General features: G+C 45.3%; 1 protein-coding gene across 4 annotated transcripts in view; it reads right to left on the bottom strand.

Annotated features, from left to right (window-relative positions):
- LOC100116407 (carbonic anhydrase 2) overlaps positions 1–20,379 on the bottom strand; it is a 29,371-nt gene that overhangs the window by 6,571 nt on the left and 2,421 nt on the right. For all 4 annotated transcript variants that reach the window (XM_031929271.2, XM_008213024.4, XM_016985425.3 and 1 more), the window contains exons 2-4: positions 8,271–8,471; positions 4,553–4,674; positions 877–972 (exon numbers count right to left, since the gene is read on the bottom strand). In XM_031929271.2, the coding sequence (XP_031785131.1) occupies positions 877–972; positions 4,553–4,674; positions 8,271–8,471 (419 nt within the window). The remainder of the gene's footprint in view (positions 1–876; positions 973–4,552; positions 4,675–8,270; positions 8,472–20,379) is intronic.

Here is a 20,379-nt window from a genome sequence, read left to right as displayed (position 1 = left end):
ATCATCGCCGTCGAGTGTCAGAGCCGAAGGTGTCGAGTATGCATCGCCAATTGTTCACGGCGCTCGTTGCATTCCATTGTGAAAACACATGCGCGGCGGACTCTTTATGTAATCGGGCGATTTATAGCGCAGCGCCACTGCTGCGGATTCCGTTTGACAAGGGAGCGTGTAAGCATTACGTAAAGGCCCGCGGCCAGTAGTGCATCCGTACGAGATAGTCTCGCGAGCGCATGACATGACTTCTGATGAATCGTCGTGTCGCTATTACTTGATTTTTCGGACATGCTAATGTAGCCAGCCACGCCCCTGCTGAATATTCTCGTTTTTTTTTCTTCGCTTCGTTTTTGCGATTACTCGCGCGCATTTTAATCGGCAGTCATTTCAATATTCAGAGAGCTTGGAGCTGACGAATGGTCGAAAAGCCGCGGAACGATGAGGAGTTTTCGAGAGATGTTACGTCGTTTATCAAAGAGAACGAAATAAGGTTTAAAATTGCGGCGCGGCGCCGGTAATATAATACAGCGATTGGCATTGTCCATATTCGCGTTCCGCAGTGTGCAGCATAAATCTGCAAGCCAGACTCCACGAATTAAGCTACGGATATAAACGAAGTCACACCTGCGTAAACCTCACTTCGTAATAACCTTACGCTTTGTTGACTCTACCGACGAAGTAAAACGACGTTTAACAGTCTTCCTCGGTAATTAATATTCGTCGCGATAACAAAGCGATGCGGCTATTATACAGGAAAAAAAAGCTATACAACAGCAGCAAAACAAAGAGAATCCTTGCTTCGCTGCAGCTTTTCTTGATTCTCTCTATTCTTTTACGAGCCGCGTATAAAAATAAAAAGCTAAACAAGCGTATAATACTGACCTTGAGAAAGACCCCGAGCACTGCGAGTCCATCGGGAGCCTTGGCGGCCTCGGCGAACGTCTTGTACTTGCTGGTGTTCCAGTGGACGAGATGCAGCTGTAAAACAGGAAAAGACGCGTGTCAACTCATCTCATGTGCTCACACAGAGACACATTGTAATGCACCTACAAAAATGAGAAAAAAAACATATGCCAATGATTCGTGAGTACAGTAGGTTAGGACCCTGAGTTGTAGGTATATTTGTCGAGAGAGAACACTGTCGAGAGAGATTTGCTCGAGATACGCGAAATTCGTTTTGGTTATTGGGAAGGACGTATGCTTCGTGCAGTAAAACGTATTTTTATGATCAACCGCTCTTTCCGTGCGCTTATGGAATATGTGTCTGTATATAGGTCCTTCGATTTCCACGCGGTATATAATTATTCGGAGTATATCGCGTTAGAGGCTCGAAATGACAGAAAATAGCAGCGCGCGCGCGAGTTGATTACGAACTTTGTAGCGCAATTTGGCAGGGGCGTAATTATCATTAGATGCTTCTTTTTAAATGGCCAATTTAGGCGCTAACGTTAAAATTGAAATTTCGAATTATTTAGCGTACGCTACTACAATTATCATTTGCTCTAACGGCCGCTGTATAATGTCTCGTTCCAAATTAATCCTGCGCTGCAGGTTGACAGGGAAAAATTCCGAGAGTCTCGAGGAAACTATAGCTCTCGATGCACAAAAACAGCCGTATACAGAGAATAATGATAATAAGCACCTTCGATTCTCCGTATAAATGAAATTGTACGTCTACAAAAAGTGCGAATGTGCAATATACGTTTGTCGATTCTCGAAAGCTTCATCAATCCAGATAAAAAAAAAAATGTGCCCGTATCATCGTTGATGATATTAAACTGCCACCTACTACGATTGGCGCTTCTCGCTCGACCACATACGCAAACATCTCGCGGTGGTATGGAGGAAAAAACGGTGGAAGTTTTGCGTCACGCTTACGAGCAATGATGCACACAGTGTTCGACTCTCGTCCGTTAATTGCCGACGAGTTGATCGGCCGTTGCTGCAGAAATTATGCAACCTGAGAAAGCGCGTATGCGTACGCGAAGAGAGGAAAAACACCCCGGCTTGGAAAATCATTGCTTTTCTCGGAAAATATGGAGCATCCGAACGTACGGTAAACAAAGATCGATCGATATTGAGTCAGTGTTACGCGACAGCGGCTCATTTTCAAAATGGATTTGTTTATTATGTAAGTTTGTTTGCATAATGTCGCCACGATAAGTCTTAATCCTGCAAAGTGCATTAGACGTAGCTATATACGGCTGTACACGTATAGAGTTAGGTAAGACCTGCTGCAGTGTACGGCGTGTTTGCACATGGAAAAGTATATAGTATCGGGACCTAAGAAATTGCGCATTGCGACCCGATCAATTGATCAGCTAATGAGTTCAACGGTTCCGTGAGACACACGATTGCTTTTTTTATACACACCGGGCAATTTGGAAAAATCCATAAATCCTAATGGAGGTCCTCTACTGCGTCACATAAATAGCGATAACTAGTTTCTATATTCCGAATATATCATCGGAAATTCAGAGATCGCTTACGGATAGAGCATCGAGCCAGCCAAACCAAATATTGACTGTTTCTACTGGCTTTTCGCTGACAGCTCGAAATAGTCGTCCGCGCGCTACTCGCGTCGTTCCGAAACGCGCCTCGATAGTGTGTCTCGATATATATACGAGTGCACACAAGCAGACCGAGAAATCGATTTCTCCTAGAAACCCGGAAAATTCCACTTCCTCGAACGCAGACCCGTCTACTCCGTTTCATCCGCGCACGAGTCTGTTTAAAAATTCATAGCCCAACGAAGAAGACGGCCGGTAATCGGTGTCAACTGGAGAAAGACTAGCTACAGGATACGTCCCACATGGCGAAATTGCACCCTCGCATAGAGTGAAAAAGAACGAGTGGGCGGATAATGTCCAGCTGTATCTTTCCGCGTGATCATTTTAACCGGAGATGTTTGCCTGAAATCGTTCAAGTTTAAGTGCATAGAAGACACAAATATTAGTCCCGTGAATGAAGTTCGATGCAGATGCGTTACATGATTCATTGTTATTGTTTCGGCGCGGATAGTCAGGGCTATATTTGTGCCGACTTTTTGCTGAATTAAGCGACAAAGCAGTTTGTGTTATAGGCGTTAAGGCGTCCAAGGATTCTTACGATTTCCTGCTTTGCGCTATTTTCGTTTTTACGGGCACAACGCGATAACGCAAAAAAAATATATATATATATCGTCGGTCAGTTCTTGGTACAGCGTCGACGTTTTTTTTTATTTCGAAGCCGTCTGAAAATTCGAGGGAACGATGCAGTTAAGTTCCGTAATTGACGTTATTATCGAATTCATTCCGTGGGATTCAAATGCGTCATTTTCTTATTGAGCCTGCGGTTCTACAGCCGACAAAGAAGTCCGTGTGTACTTATCGTTGCATTTCTATCGCCACTGTTTGCGCATGCGAGAGTAACGTCGGTATCGAATTGTGGAAAAACTAATTCGCATAATCGACGGTACAGAGTAAACGGGCCGAGGGGAAAAAATTAATTGCAATAATATATATATGATATACAAAAACGTCTGCTTCGCGCAGACTAGTCGCAAAAACTATAAGATATTCAAAGCGAGCAATGTATTCGCTTGCGAAATTTCTCTCGCCTTGCATTTTGACAATATGAATAAATTGACTCAAAGGCGTCGATCTCGCGAGAATTTATCTAAATAAACGTATACGCGATTCCGTCGCAAAATGGAAAACAGTTTCTAGGTCGCGCCAAACGATATGACAATTAATTCGTCGGATCACCGTATAATAAATCCGTACACGTCAAAGTAGTATCGGTAAACAAGCGTCGCCGTCACTCGGAATCCAAATCTTTTGTAAGTCAATCAGCAGCAGAAGACGAAGAAGAAGCGACAGGGAAATAACAATGCGCGAGTTATACCGCTGAAAATTGCCTTCTTTTATTCTCCGAACTAGCGTTAAAATCAGCTTGCGCAATCCGTTTTCAGTAGTACATACACACGCGAGTATGCTTATCGGCCAGCTTACATAATTCCAGAACCTCTCAAGATGGCATTCCTCATACATTCCCAGCTCGATTGTTTATTTCTCTTTTGCAGTGCCACAAGTCGATCGCGCGCTATACCCAATCCGAGCGCGAGAAACGACGATAATCGAACGTCGACTCGAGGCAAATTATCGTATAATCCACGCGCGGCTTATACGCAGGACATTCACGCCAGTCACATGACGGCGCACGTGGTCATGTGATGCCGGCAAGTAAACAGCGGCCAGTGCGCGCGGGAGATGATGAAACGCGACGATTTAAAGGCTATTAGGCCGAAGTCGCCTTATTACGAGTGCGAGCTTTCAGACCTATATCAGTTTCGAGGTGTGCGTTGGGATGATCGATGGGTTCGAATATAGTGGGGGGAAAATACGAGGGAGAGCTGATTTCTTTTCGGTGAGATGCGGCTTTTTCCCAAAGGATTCTGTTCCGTATAGCAGCGGAAAAGAGCGATTGATCGTGATGTACACGTGAATGATTGTAGAGGCAAAAACAAAAGTTTAAAAATAATAAACGATAGCCGATGAGTCGGATACGCGATATTCACCTCGCCGGCAAAGGCTTGCCCGTCAACGGTATGCTCCGAACCTCTTGAGTCGCTGCAGCCCCAGTGGCAGTGGTACTGCTCGAGCTTGTAGACATCGTCCATCAAGGGCCCTCCGCTGAGAACTGAAACAGAGAATGAGAGAAAATTATAAAACAATCGATTCAATAATCCGCAACGCGAGCGTATTATCCATGAACCAAGTACGCGATGTAGCCAAGGGACCGGTGATGATTATCATAAGAATCACGTCCACTCCGATAAGAAGCCACATCTAAATTGACATCTTTCAAGTGTTATGCGCGGGATTAGACGTATATAGTGCCGACTGCGAGGGCAACTCGATGGCTCTTTGTATCCGTCAAATTCGGAGCCTCCCTTTGTGCGAGGGACGTCGAGAGGCTACTTTGGGGGTTTCAAGGTGACTCTCGGCTGGTTGAGTATACAACTGATGTGGAGGAATGATTATTGTTTTAGAACGAAATTTCGCCGCGTTCCTGGAAATATACGAGCTTTTACTGCGTCGCGCGAGAGTCGATGTTATTCATCCGTTGACGCAGTTTCTATTCGTCAACAGCCTTTCCGTCTCTCAGCGAGGCTACTTCAAAGTCGCAACGCGCAGTTCATCAGAAATCGCCATCGGCAATAATTCGAGCGTCTTTGGTGTCGTGCCAAAGATCATCAAAGTAACAGCGACCCATAAGCATATCGATCGCATCATCACACGCGTAGATGCTTCGCCGAGCTCCAGATGGATCGGCTACCCCTCCGCAGCGCTGCTCAACATCTCTTCCCCCGTCAGGATCAAGGTCGCATTGTGCGTCGTCCGAAAATTAAGTAGCTTTTCTCCGCGCTGTGTTTTCTTTTTTCAACGCGGCTCGTGACGCAAACGGGAGCTTTTCTGCTGTGATAACGGCTTTAGCCGAGGGATTGCGCGTGGTTTAGACTTTACTGCGAGACGAGTATCGCTCATATGCGTGTATCATTTGACGAGACAGACTGATGTTTCGGAATATTTCCAGAAAGAAACACGTTCTCGTAAACTGTAGCAGCATCAGAGGTATATCCGCGAGTTTACGTAAGTAATTGTGTTTTCGTCTCGGTGTATTAGGCATCGCATTAAAAAGCGGAACTCAACAGAGAAAAAAGGAGACAATCGGCGTTTTGAATTTGGCGGAATATTTTAGCAGCAGCTGTTATTTTCCTGCTTTGCCATCTGCAAGCGAAGGACGTTTGCTCGTATTTTACGCGTTACAACTGCTCTGTACGTGAACGCGCGCGTCCTCCTTTTTAAAATTCTCCCAAGGCATTCTCCCGGTTTGTTTTCAACCGAAAGCATGTAGTTCTCTCTCTCTCTCTCTCTCTCTCTCTCTCTCTCTCAAGGCTATGGTTTGATTTATTTTCGAGTTTCGTCACATTTCGCCAGGGTATTTTCAGGTATATACGAAATACGGCCGAGAGAGAGAGAGAAGACGCTTGTTCCGAATTTTCATAGCAGTATATAGACGAAGCGTATAGAGCAAAAATCAACGATACAGTACGATCGCTTTCGAATTTATTTTCGTAATACGCTGATAGATAAAACACTTTCGAAAGGCTTTACACGACGCTAACTTCGCCTAATCCTCCGAAGCATTAGTGGAATGTATTGCTTGGTATTCTTGGCTTTTGAGTATAAACCGAGAGATAAGAGAGATTTCTGAAAGTCAATCGACTTTAATTATAGCTTTGAAATTTCCTTTCTTGCTTTTACGACTTTTATCCATCGATTGCGTCACAGAGTACAGGCATAGTTATAAACGTTTGAAATATGTTTTGGATTATGTTAAAAGCTCGTATATCGGTATTTTCAATCGTCGAATGAGGTGCATAAGTAACGTCTTGGCGTTATCTCGAATCAGACTACAAATTTTACTGAAGTAACATTTCTTCACGATATCTACGCTGTATTATTATATACTACCGACGATAAATCTGTCGTCCCAAATGCCAAACGCTGTAACCAGCCGCAGAAATTAAATATGTAATCTACCATGGCACTGTAGGATTTTTTTCGTAAATCGAATTCACTGCCTGCTGTTCGATACGTCGAACAATGTCTCTAAATTTAAGAAGCCGGTGGACAATCGTCGTTACAGAAGCTCTCCTCCCGCCCAATAACGCCGCGGCAGCTCGTTTGCCGATTACATTATAAATTGAGATGCACCTCCGAATAATACCCGCGATAATCGCACGGCTCGTTTTGCAATCGCGCATAAATTTCCCAGAGAAATACACCGGCACGTGCGGAAAACCGTAATTTTCAGAACTTTGCAATTATACAGCCGCTGCAGCGGCTCTTCGGAGATTAATTATTCAGGTTCGCGTATGTTCGTGCGCGACAACATTACGCAATCTATACTTATACGAGGCGCAGTGTCGTGACTTTGCCGAAGAAATTCCGAACAACAATGCTCGCGGCTCTCGTTCGATCTATTTACATGTGCGCGAGCGGCTCGGAGCGATCAGGCGAATCCGTCGATGCCGAGTCATTACAATGATATTACACGTAAGTATATACGCGAAGCAAGTGGAATCTATGATTCAAGAGGTCGAGTAGGAAACTTTTTCCTACACAGTTCGCGAACTGAATTTTCTCGATCGAACTGGACGTGCTTGGCGCTCGCGGAAAAATGTAGTTCATCGCTCTCCGCTCGCGCGTGCGGTTATTCTTCCATACCTGTATTGTTTGCTCGTTCCCCTACTTTTTTTTCCTTTTTCTGTGTACATAGTGCGGCTATACAGTGTATTATATTAGGAAAACGCAACCGACGTGTTATGCTGTTTTATTAATCATAGAGAGCCGCGGTTACAAATCGCACGTGTGTGTACCCTACATGCAGTCTACACTTTTATTTACCTTTGAATTGGAGCGTAACCCGTTTCCATTTCCAAGCGCATAACTATAGTCGCAAGTTTTTGTTCGACATTAGACAGACGGGCATAAAAAGCTCCCCGCGCTGTTTGGTATTTCAATTAAAGCCGTTTCAAATTCGAAGACGTCAAATACTAAATCATATTGTCCTTCGGATCGTGCAGAGCCGCTGTCTTTGCGCGCGACATATCCATTGTATTGTCTCGTATGCGAAGGCTGCGATGCAGCTGCTGCATTCGAAGATGAATCATTTATCCGAACGATGCCGGTGCGCGTGGCTTCCAGTATGAGCTAATTTTTTATTTATAAGCTTGCGCGCGGTGCACATACACGTACCCGCGAGAGACTGCAGTGCATTACAATTTATAAATTTGACTTGAGGAAAAGCCAGTTGAAAGTAATATACGCTCTTATTACGGCACTCTCTCGTCGCGCCCAGTCGAGGTTTACAATTGAGCGTTTTGCTCATACGGAACGTGCTCAATTACCCTCGCTTATACTTTAACGAGTTTCACGAGCGCGAGCGCTTAAACTTTTCCAACGAACTTTCGAGCAGTCCTCGTGTAAATAAAAGCGCTGCGCTAAACCAAAAGCATAAGGTTTGCGTAATGCTTTTTTTGCTCGTTTTAAGAGATGAATTGGAGAACAATCGAAACGCAGCAGCATCGATTGCGTAACTCGCGGAGCTTGCAGCGAGAGCTTTCAGCATATCGGTTCCCTGCGTTATGTCCATCAGACGTAACGCAGCGCGCGTTCTCCATTTCGCTGAAGTGTATTTACATAACGCGTGTGATATATTATACTCACGGGTGCCATCTCCGTCGGTGTCGATGCGCCAGCAGTATCCCGGATTGACGAGCTTGCGAGAAGCCGTAGCCGGGTACTTCCATCTAAGGGGCTTGCTAATGAGAGCCTCGTGATCGGATTCAACGCGATCGGTCTCGATGTTCACTGGGCTCTGTCTCGAGCCCGCGGCCATCGGGAATTTCTCCACCCATTTGCTGGGTCCTGGAACAGAAAGATTTTGATCGGTTTTAATCACTTTTCGCTGGCGTGACTGGCTTATACGCTATCGCCCGCCACAGTCGTTCAATAAACTTGGCGTATTTTCGGAGGCTATATGAAGCAATTAAAAAAAAAAAAAAAAAAAAAAAAATCACACGCAAGCTAGCCTCGGCAAAATTTTTCAGCCTAAACAATCATCATCATAGCCCGCAACGACGTAAGAAAGGCGATCGCTCCCCCGCGCGGCCAACTTTTTCGATAAGCAAACACAGCCCAGAAGACCGTGAGTTTGCTTCTATACACGCGTAGAAAAAGTTGCCAGCGAATAAAACTTTTCGAAGGGTTGTCGGGCCAACCTCCTCGCGTGCGTGCGGGGAATCGAGCCGTATACATCGTCCGTTTGTATAATATCAAGCCGTGCAAAATTGATTAGCGGACATTCCCGACATTTATCGCGGGGCTTATACACACTCTAGACATGAGAGGTGAGAATAACGCTCTCTATTTGTCGGGCTAAATTGGCAAACGTCCGTGTGTACGAAAATTAAACGGCGCGGTTTTGAATCGTACGCACACGCGTGAGTCACTTTCTGGAGTGGCTGGAAAAAAAAAATCTAGCAGAGGAGTGACGAGAGTCTATTTTCGCATAGAGGCTTATTCCTTCGTCTCGTAAATCAAGCGCGAACGTGACTCTTTTCAAAGACTCGCTGCGTGCGATAATCAGCCTGGAAAATCTGCGTAAATCATGTACGAGAGGAAATTAGCATGTCTTCTGTAAGCTGCGAATTTCGAGAAAACAAGAATATCCAGTCGTCCACGAGATGCTTCAAACCGTCTACCAACCAGGACAATTCCGATAGAACACAGCCGAATTCAAGGCCGCAGTGCGGATGACTCATCCTAAATGTCATAGTCTGCCGCTACACTATCATTGAGCTCTGCTCTATTTTAGTAACAATTAACGAATTTCACGCGCTGCAATCCCGAGGCTCGAACGGAAAAGAATCGAGGCGAACCCACAAAAAAGCGATACACTGTTATCGCGTTTAGAAGTCGCGCGATGCTTTCGCGTGATCGATAAGAGTATGGTACAACACACACACACATGTCCGCGCGCGATTCGATCCGATCCGGGACCGAGCGGCGGCAGCAGCAGCAGCATCATTTATTTAAGTGCGTGCTTCCGCCGCTACCAGTGTATGTATACTTATACGTATACCTCGCACATGTATAGTATATGTATATAGCGGAGCTTATAATCGAGTCGCTACTGATGCTGCTGCCAACGATGAGAGATGCGCGCTTCGAGTCGACGTACTTTGGGAAAATCGCCGCCGGAGCTGCTGGCTTTTTTAATTCGCAGCTCGTAGCGACACGCGAAACGTTGCGCAATGCCGCACGAATTTTCCGGCGCTTCGAGGAAATCGGCCACGTGATTCGCGATGGATATACCTGCGCTTTTCGTGGAATGGGATTGTTTCACGCGGAGGATTGAGTTCTTTTGCTTTTAGCGTTTTTACGCGACGCTGCATGCGGGAAGAACAATGGCAAAATTTCAATCACTTTTGGACACGAAACATTTTCAAAATTAAACTGATAATCGATAACGCGACGCAGTCAGCCGAGCGTAACGCTTCGAAGCGTCGCTAAGAATAGTCGCTTTGTGGGAAAAAAAGTAACGAGAAAGCCGTACGAGGTGTTTTAGACTCCGGCGTGTGGGTATGGTATTGATATTTTTTATTTATACGAGACCTATCAATGGCACGGTTAAACATTTTTCATGTGTAACTTATTACAGGTCGTCGAGACGGGGGTACAAGAATTACGGCATATCTTATCGCGATTTTAGAGACACAATCGCTTTATCGAGTGGACATTGCCAAATTCAAGATCAAGCATCGTCCGAATATCCAAGAGCCATAAAATCTCGTCGCTACGTCGACGAGGAAAGTTTACGAAGCTTTTTCTATATCATGTCGACTAAACAATTGGTTTTGCTGAGGCGTCAAGCACGTGACGCTGCGTGGCGTCTATCGATGCAATCCTAATCTCGAGAGACGTACGAATTTTTTTCAGATAATAAGTCTGAGTTATCATTCCGATTGAGAGGCTTTATCTTTCAAGCTATATAGCTGTAAATAAAAATATTCGACATCAGCGTCGAAAAAAAAAAAAAAAAACGTGGCAACCATGTTTCTAAAGCACATGGTTACCGCGTGAGATAAAAAAATCTATTCTGCGGTAATATTTCAACGAATATACATAAGCATAGAAATGATCGAACATTCGCATCGGCACAGGTTACAACGAAGCATCTCCTTATTAACGCAGATTAAAAAGCGAATTCGCGCAAGCGTCGCAATTTGTAAACTCGAATGTGCGGATAATAAAAAATCTATTTTTACAATTCGACATTCGCGCACATGCGAAATCGAATCCGATCAAACTTGACACATAAGTAAGTCTACGAGAGCGAACTTGACACACAACATCGTCTCGGACACTTCCTTCCGCGCTGCAGTTTGCCGTAGGCTCTGTCGGAAGCGTCTTATACATGGTAGAATCGCCGATCCCGCATGCAAATCGATGACTCACTACACTACCGGCATCGATTGTATCTACAGCGACCGGTAGGCTGTGTCGAGGAGGAAAAAAAATCCAAGTGCGCCGATCTCCGGTAACTGGATCAATGGCAGATTCGGACTCAGCCTTGCGCGAATAATTTTCGCTGGAGATCTTGACACGTTTGATCTCGAACCGGTAACAGGTATACACTGGGTCTGACCTCGACGGTCCGTTGGTACACGTGGATGACGATATCTCGTCCGTTTTACGAAGATCCAAATAATATTCCGCAATAAGCTGCAACGCTATACTGCAAACAATAGAAAACCGGCGCAAAAAAGTGTCTTTCCGTTAATTGTTTAATGGCGCGACAAGTGTATTGTACGTTAGCAGGCGGGAGGGGAAAAAAGTGCGAAAACGGCGTCTTCCGGTTATATATATATATATATACCTCGTACACACACACACACACACACCCTCTCGACAGCGTGTTATGGGCGATGAATGGAAGGTCGCTACACCGCAGTGGATTTTATACGTCCGATTAATCGCGCACTGCTATCCCAACCGCCCGTAAAGACCATATCCCACTTGAGAGAGAGAGAGAGGGAGAGAGAGAGTATATTTTTGAAGATTACACGCTGCCGGGGTTAACCTTGTGTTCTCTCTCGAGGCTTGTATAAATATCTTCACTTGATGTGTATACGAAAATACACAATAAAATCGACACTTGTGTAAAAGCCAAGCGGAGAAAGACGGAGCTTCGGCTCTTAACGATTGCGTCAACGTCTTCCCCGCACTGGTCCGAATTAACGGCGCAGACGACGCTAAGTACAATAAAAGCACGACACAATGGACATGTGCGCAGCTCTTGAGAAGCGCTACGCAGCTCTTTCATATATTAGAGCTGCGCATCTGCCGGAAAAAAAAAAAACAGTAGCTTCAATAGAAAGCTTCTGTTACAGCAGCGGCTTTGCGTCACACATGCATGTTTTCGACAATTCAGCCGAGTGCGCTTACGTGTATTCTCATGAAAATTTGCATTGTCCTGTATTTTTATCATCTGAGCCTCGCGATGAAGTCATCGGAACGATAAGAATTTTCCGCGCGCGCAGGAGATGGAATTCGCTATTATTTCAGAGCTTATACAATGTGCAGCTCAATTATCTCGCGCGCACACGGTCTTCTGGGTGTGCCGTCCGTAGGTAGGATGCTGTTAAAATATCGCGCTCGTGTACCATTACAATTTGTTTTTTTTTTTTTTTTTTTTTCAACAATGGAAGAGACGCGCAGGTATAAAGAGATCCACGTCAGCTCACGCGATGACGAAAACAATTTTTTGCTTATACAGCGCTGTGTATACCGCGTGGGTGTCGTCGCGGCTCTTTTTATGCATATACGGTTTCTGTCTGCCTACTGTCGTGCAATAATCTCTTTACCCGAGGAAAACTTAGTAATACGCTGACCGCGACGCTATTATATGTTCGTGCCCGCGTTGACACCCACGCAAACGGTGAATACGAAATCGATAATATGTAAGCATCGATGTTTACACAGAAGCTATTGCTCGAGGCGCGCAAATAAAGCAGTAGTAGTCGGGATTTGATTTACGAATTAATTAGCGACGCGGCTATTCCCATACCGGAAAAGCTTGCTTGTAGGTGTATACGGATTATAAGTGCGTACAGTCGTGGGTACACATGTACGGCGTAATATACAACTAACCACGTGCGATCGTTCGTGTATTAAGGCGCTGACTTCAATTGTCCTAATTGAAGCAGTTAGCGGTGTACGGACAGTGTCGCAAACGTAAACTTTTCGTCTGTCCGTAAATAAAGCTAGACTGTATATACATGTTGGCGCGAAATTAGTGGATCTGGAACATCGACAGGCGAAGAGTATATAGCGTGATGTCTACCTATAAATCGCGAACGATTCGCTAAATTTGTAACGAGCGTTTGCGATTCCAATCATCCTCGTTCTCTACGATGAGCAATGAACACGTGGAAAAACAGTCGTTAAAAAAATCGTCGCTTGTTTGAACGCGTTTATACAAAGTATGTACACGAATTTAGAACAGTGTCGTCACTTATACATCCCACTGATTTTATCGCGCATAAATCTCGAGATAAGAGAGCTGATTCACTCGGCAAACACTTGGCGTATGTGCGATCGACATAACTCGAATATGAACAAACTTTCGCGGCTTATTTGGCACACACGTGACGCGTTTGAAAGGTTTCAGCTGGGGGGATTCGGCCGTTCGAACAATGCAAAAAAAAAAAACCACACTATTACGTCTCGATGCCTCGTAAAACGTAGTTCGACGCGCCTGTTCTCCTCGATAAGCAAACATTTGCCCAAGAGAACGACGCTTTAACACACAAGAGAGGGCTATGCTCCTCATCCTCCCGCGGATCGCATAGTATACGTGTTTACCTTCCACGCGTAAACCCCGGGCTCTCGTGTGTGGATTCGCGGGAAAACCGATGGGAAGCCTTTCAAAAGGCCGATGCGTCATTATCATACAGAGTGTGCGGGTGGGTAGCGAGAAAATGCTTTATGATAATAATACGCCGCAGGGGGGGGGGGGGGGGGGTGCGAGTCGTATACGCGGTATCTTTAGCGTAATTATTGCGCGATGTATCCGATGAATTATTCAGTCCAAATCTCAGCAGCGATGTCATCAACGTCGCGCGATTTTACGTCGAATCGCGATCGATATAATTCGAATCTATCCGAGTCGTAATCGCGGACAAAGGCCTCGTCGTAAATAAAAAACTCGACCGCTCGGGCGTACGAAAATCAAGATACACTTGGCCGAGTGAATTAGGGCGCGGGATGGGCCATAAAAATGACTTTTCCTCGACGGCGATGTTTATCACTCGAGCCGTCTGCGTCGATCGTCTGTATAATTACCCACTGTTATCCGCGACTTTCGAACGGTGAGTTTCCAACTTTTTATGTACACACGAGTTTACAGCTCTATAAAAACGAGTGCAGCGAGTTTCATCACTCCCGACACTTGTCTCGCGCGTATTATGTACACACGATCCAAACCGAAGCGTATAAGTCCCTTATCACTGTTTATCTTTGCGCGGAGTCTTGTGTCCATACACCCCTCGCGGCTCCGTTGAGAGACGAAAAAGAGAACGAAACGAGAAGATACTCATACGTCCTGCGTGTCTTCCCGCTGATCTCGGGTAAACGAAGATACGCGCAATTTTCCGCTCGGAAGAATTTCGCGGATGGGTTCTGCGTGGAATTTGCGGAGAAGAGAGATATGTACGGGATCACGAGAGCGGCTGTATCTTATTTGCGCTTATAGCCGCTGGCGATTCGGGATAAGGAGGCGATTTTCGGGACGATGATGACGATTCGCTCCGGGATGAAATTTCGGGCCGTGACGTTTTATTGATTTCCCTCGATGTATATAAATGTATATACTTTGGAATTAAGTAACGCGTGAAGCGTGAAAATATGATAACGAGGCCTGTACACACAGGCACGTGATTTTGTAGAGGGGCAAATTTATTTTCTCGATCGAAAAGTCGCAGGAACATAACGTGACGTCTGCGCGAGGCTACGCACAGCACGTGCGGAGGTGTATACACTGCTGATAAGAAAAAACTTTTCGGCACATCGGATTCTTCTGATCCAAAGTGTCGTAACCCGAACCACACGAATTCAGCGTCGACAAAAGAGGCTTTTAGACGGTATTAAAAGAGCCCTTTCTCCCATCGATCAATAAATACAGTCCACGCGATAGCTCCTATTTCAGTTGATTAGCTCGACGCATCGCGCGTTAAAAGCAATTATCGCGATGAACGTCGCTCGCGAGACACGCCTTGTGTCATTATACCTCTCTGCACTCGCTGAAACGCACCTTTCCGGAGAGAGTAAAAAATCGTTCGCTATATACTGCTATCGACACTATAATGGGATCAAGCAGGAAAGTGCGTCTCGCGACTCTGTGTTATAATATTAACTTTATATATCAAGCGGATCTACACGTTAATAACCGACGCGAATAGGTGAGGATCGTCGGAGCCGAATATTCCGAAAGTCATTCTCAGACACCCGAGCTTACACCTATAAGCACAATCGAATGATGAAACTTTAATAACGTTATCGCCGTAACCGTATAAACGAGGATCGGAATAAATGCGCGACGACAGATAAAGGCTGCAGCTACTCGAATGACGCAGTTCGCTATGTAAGCAAGACGCAATTGTAGCAGTGCGTAGCCATAACCGTACAACTGCGCAGATATGCGTATGGTTACCCCACAAACAAAGAGCATCGACTTCCGGTGACTGCTAATTCGAATCCACGTGGCTTATGGCCGCGCCTAAACGCGCGGCGGGACCCCTCTTGAGAGACGTTTTTTCTATTGTTCCGCGAACGCCACGTGCCCTTCGAGAGCGAATAAGAAGGGGCGGAAAATGCGCATTTCTAAATGTAACGAAGGGAGACGGATTTGCCGCCGCTGCGCAATTTTCTTTGTTATGCGGGGACGTTTGGCTGAGTTTTTTTTTTACCGCTGGTTTATTGGTGAATTTCGCTTCCTTTTGTTATTATTATATATAGTGATGTAGCGCTAAATTATGCGTGACGCACTGCGTACTTTATTTCTTTAATTATAACATTATTCGTGACACGTGGAGTGCCGCTTTTACCGCAATTGATGTTTGACTAATGCGTGAAAATGAATAGCTTATTGAGAAGACGCAATAACGAGCGTCTTCTGCTGACTGGCATTGTACGGCCAAAGTAGGCAGACGTGTAAAAAAGAAACTTAATTTTTTTTGCAATTGATTTTTGTATAATCGTTGGCGAGCGACTTGCGTATTTTTTGTAAAAAGATGTATTTCGATCGTGTAAACAAAAGGGTCGATTGCATCAACGCTGATCCACTGAACATTGTTTATTCATCAAGCTCCTCGACATTTTCATAAAATACTCATGCTGGAATGAAGGATTCCGTGGAGAGGTTTTCCACGGAGAATCGAAACACTTAGTAGCTTATAGTTCGTATATTAAAAGAATGGTTATAGTTGTCTAGGGTTTACATTAACAGACTCAAACTCTGAAGTCCGTCGCCTGCGTCGGGCCCTTTTACAGACCGACGCTCTCGGCCGACGGCGTTCCTCCCGGGAAGCGCGGAAATGCCTTCCCACACTCATTCAGCAGATAAGTCTAATTAATTAATCATGCTCCCAGATAAAGAGATAATCCCACCTAACAAAATCGAATCTCGATTAACGTGTTTTAAGTACTTCGGAGATAAATCGCTATAACCGCGCGTTAACGACAACCAACACTTTTTATTCCAAGCCGTGTATTACAACGAACAAAAAAAAATTTAGAAGAATAAGCCTACACGCATCATCGAGGATGTGCTAAATAAGCAAATCACGTAATTACAGCGCGTTTAGAGCCCCTCTCGAGAGGATGGAAGATAGAATACCTTGGCTATACATATATATACACACACACGACGTGAGACTACGTAAGAAGTGCCTACTCATTACTTTAATGCGATTAGGGAGCGAACACGCCTCGCGCGGCGGCGGCAGTAAAAAAAAGCGATTTCGCGCATCTGGAAGTCGCGTCACGAGCTTTTCTCTTCAAGGCTGCGCGGAACTCTCGTGTTGCCTATGCTTCGACTTTCGCTTCGTTTGTACAGTGATTCGCCGATTTTAATATTTTTTTTTTTATTTAATAAAAAACGTTTTCTAGATCTCAAGGGAACTTTTAATAAAAGCCCTACTCGCGCGGTGAGTCACTTACGTCGAAAACTTGTTTCGTTATATACGCGCATTCGTCTGGTTTTGCGCGAATGAATCATGCTTTAAGCCGTTGCAAGTGACATATACACTCTTTTTTTGACAGACGTATTATTATATACGAGCGAGTCGCGTTAGAGAGGGAGGAATTCCAGATTAGCCGATGATTTACGGCCGCTGTCGCGCACTTTTGCGGCGCAGGAAAACAAAAGCGACTTTTATTATCGAACGATGTATAGAATCTTCGCTCGCGAAATCGGAAAAGGTGTATACGCGATGAAAAGCGTTATCTTAATGAACTGATAAAATTTATTGTGTACTGGGCTGTAGTTTGCAAACGAGAATATGCACGTGACGAATCGTAAATCTTCGGCGAACCGACTTGTGTATAATAGAAGCTTGTTTTGATCGCGACATATTTTTTTCTTCAAAATATGAGCAACAGGAAAACTTGGGAGTATTATACAGCACACTATCGAGAGACTCGGGGCATCATCGGCTTTCGAAAGTTCAGACACCTCTCGGTCGAGCCGCGAAAGTCGTAAACCGTTACACACTCGGAGAGCCTCGTTACCGCAGGTGAGCGTCTGTGTATACGTGTATAAGTATAAACTTTTATACGCGTATATATAAATATCGACGCGCATACGCGACAGAAAAGTTGAAGAGCCGCGAGTTAGCAGCGGCGTTTGACCGTTTTGTCATTACAGCTCGAACCGGTTCGCTCCGGACATGGAAATGTACGAAAAAGCGAATAAGCAGATATTTGCATTTCCTCTGCAGAGCGAGTTGCAGTAATTCGTTACGATTATTGCGTGGACGAGGAGAAGATGTTTTTCTGCTTCGGAGATTTTACTTATTTTTAAGACCCCGCGCGCCATTGGAGCGAAAAGTTTACGGAACGTAGGTGTCATCGCTGAACCAGCTTCGCAAAGTTATAATAACGCGCATTAGCCGCGCGAGCAGTATTAATGATCGTCCGGTCGTTTGGGTGTGACGTCATGCCTCAGTAGTCAAAAAGCGCTTAGATCCCGGAGAGATAATTCAAATTGTTTTTCTCATTCCGCGCGACAACAATAGCAGCGTTTCTCGCACTTTAGCTCGTATAATGGTACCAGTTTTTTTTTCATTCTGCTTCCTCGCAATTACGATTACGCGCGAATACGCCGTGTATTTATATTGCGCAATGGAAAACGTACACATTCTCCGCGACGGTTATCGGTTAATTCAGCGCTTATATCCCCGCGCGAAACTCAACACCCGCAACCGATTTCCCAACGTCCCTCCAACCGATCCTCGAATTACAATCGGAGAAGGCAGCTCGGAATATAAGCAGAGCAGCGCGAATCGATGAGGCTCGTTGCACGACGATGCAGACCCAGTTTCACTTTGCGTTTCCGGGACTTCCGTGCGCTCGAGCATCGATTCGCAGCTGGAGATTTTTCGGGGACGATCATCATCATCATCATCATCATCATCATCATCGCATAGCCCGGCGCGCGTACGGTCGGAATCGGGGTTACGGGGTGAATTGGTTTCGTGGTTCTCGCGCAGAGCTATAATTGCCTTTATTAATATAATGGCGAGAGTTAGTTTTTCTACTTTTAACTAGGCGGCCGAGAGATGGGTATCGCAAAATAGGAGAGTCAGAGAATGTCGAGGTCGACGTCGCGTTTCGGCGAGTGTGGTGCGGTAGCCTTATCCCATATTTGTATTCCGTGCGCGCGTTTTGAGAGGAACAAGTCGATCGATTCGCCCGAGTGCATTATTGTAGTTGCGAAGGGTATCGGTGTAATTTTAATTCGTCTTCGTTTGTTTCTTTACACAGCTATGAAACGAGCTTCTAAGCTCCTGTGCGCAGCCTTTAATAACGCAAATATAAGCGTTCTAGAAAGCTATCTGAATTAACGCAATTACATACATTTTTCAATCGTGAAAAACTCGGCATCGTTCGATAGAAAGCGCGCAACGATTATTCGCATATACATCACTTTTACTGCACTCTCACTTCTTTTTTTCTATATTATCTCACGGTGCAAGACGCGCGCAGCGCAGATGCAGCGCGATAAAAGTAAAAAAATTACAACCGCGCGAATCAAGATCCGAGACAGATTCGCGGTGTAATTTATGAACGATGTTTATAACAGCGCTCTGTATATAAAGATTAGGCTTTTACGCATTCAATTTTTCAGCGACACGTCGCACGCGATAATGGAACGGCGGCAGCGGCAACAACAATAATAACAGTCGCGCGATTCGCGCTCGCGAGGAAAATTATCGTTTACAGAAAGAAAGAGAAAAGTAATAATCGCTCGCTCGTGCACGTATACGAAATTCACGTGCTCAGACGAGAGAACGAACGACCCTACCTTGTGCTCGTTTCGGGGTCGTAGCTCCCGCATACACACACACACACACATGCAGCGTAAAATCCTCTGCTCTGTACCACCACCGGCACCACCGGCGAATCGATCCACCGCCCACCTGTGGAATCGACGAAATCACGCCGGTTATGCGTGTATTCCGATGACTCTGGACTTTTTTCGCGCTGGTTTTCGATGGTGAGTATATCGATCATCAGCTGATCACTTCCAGCGTTCGATCAGCGAGGCTACTCAGTTGCAGTCGATGTACGAGGGGAGGGAAGTTTCTCGACATGTCAAAGACAAACGTAATCGCGTGACTGAAGGCGAGCGACCGATTTATCTATGTATACACACGTATAAGGTATAGGCGCATTGAGCGAAATTGAGTTTCAGGCCGTAGTTGGAGCTCCGTATTCCAGTTCACCGCGGAAAACAGGCTTGTTTTCGTCGCTATCTGCGGAATTTTAATACGCTTTTTTCCTTCCCCGCGACGTGGATCGCGTGCGAGATATTCGGCGTCTCTTTGTGCTGGAAAAGCCCGACGATTACTTTTATTTATTTATTTTTTTTTCTACGGCGTGCTCATTTATAAACCCGAGCCTTCACTCGCGGGCGGGAATCTTTTTTCGGTTCGGTATAGCTGAAGTGTGGCCATTTTTATCCCTTTGAAGTCCCGGTTATTTCCCATCTCTCTCCCTCGTGTATTTATAAACCCGATTTTCTAAAACAGAAACCGCTATCTTATCTGCAATTTTCCGTTGATATCTCGAGGCGTCTGGAATACGATGCTAGTGTCGTTGCGGAAGCGCCGAACTAGCTAATTACCGATAATTTCGTGACGCGCGCGAGACGGACGATGAATATACTGTGCCGCAGGAAATCCGTCGCGTTATAGGCCGTCAGGCGGCGAGACGCGAGAAGAACGCCTCTTTCCAGCGCGAGATATATATATATAGAGAGAGAGAGAGAGAGAGAGAGAACGAATCGCTTTTCATCGTTCGCAGAAACTTTTGCTTATAGCTATAGTCGTAATTGCCTGCACGCGGGAAAAATCGGTGCGTTCGATAACGATTTACAAACGCGCCTTGCCGTCATTTCTACTTACAATGTATAAGCGGTTGTTGCATGGAATAATTTTATAAAGTCTCGGGCGCTACTGATAGTACACGCCTGTCACGTAGTATGGGGTGA

This window comes from Nasonia vitripennis, chromosome 4 (genome assembly GCF_009193385.2).
Source record: "Nasonia vitripennis strain AsymCx chromosome 4, Nvit_psr_1.1, whole genome shotgun sequence".
Lineage (NCBI taxonomy): Eukaryota > Metazoa > Arthropoda > Insecta > Hymenoptera > Pteromalidae > Nasonia > Nasonia vitripennis.
Note: the sequence above shows the minus strand (reverse complement) of the source record. Positions and strands in the feature narration are given on the sequence as shown.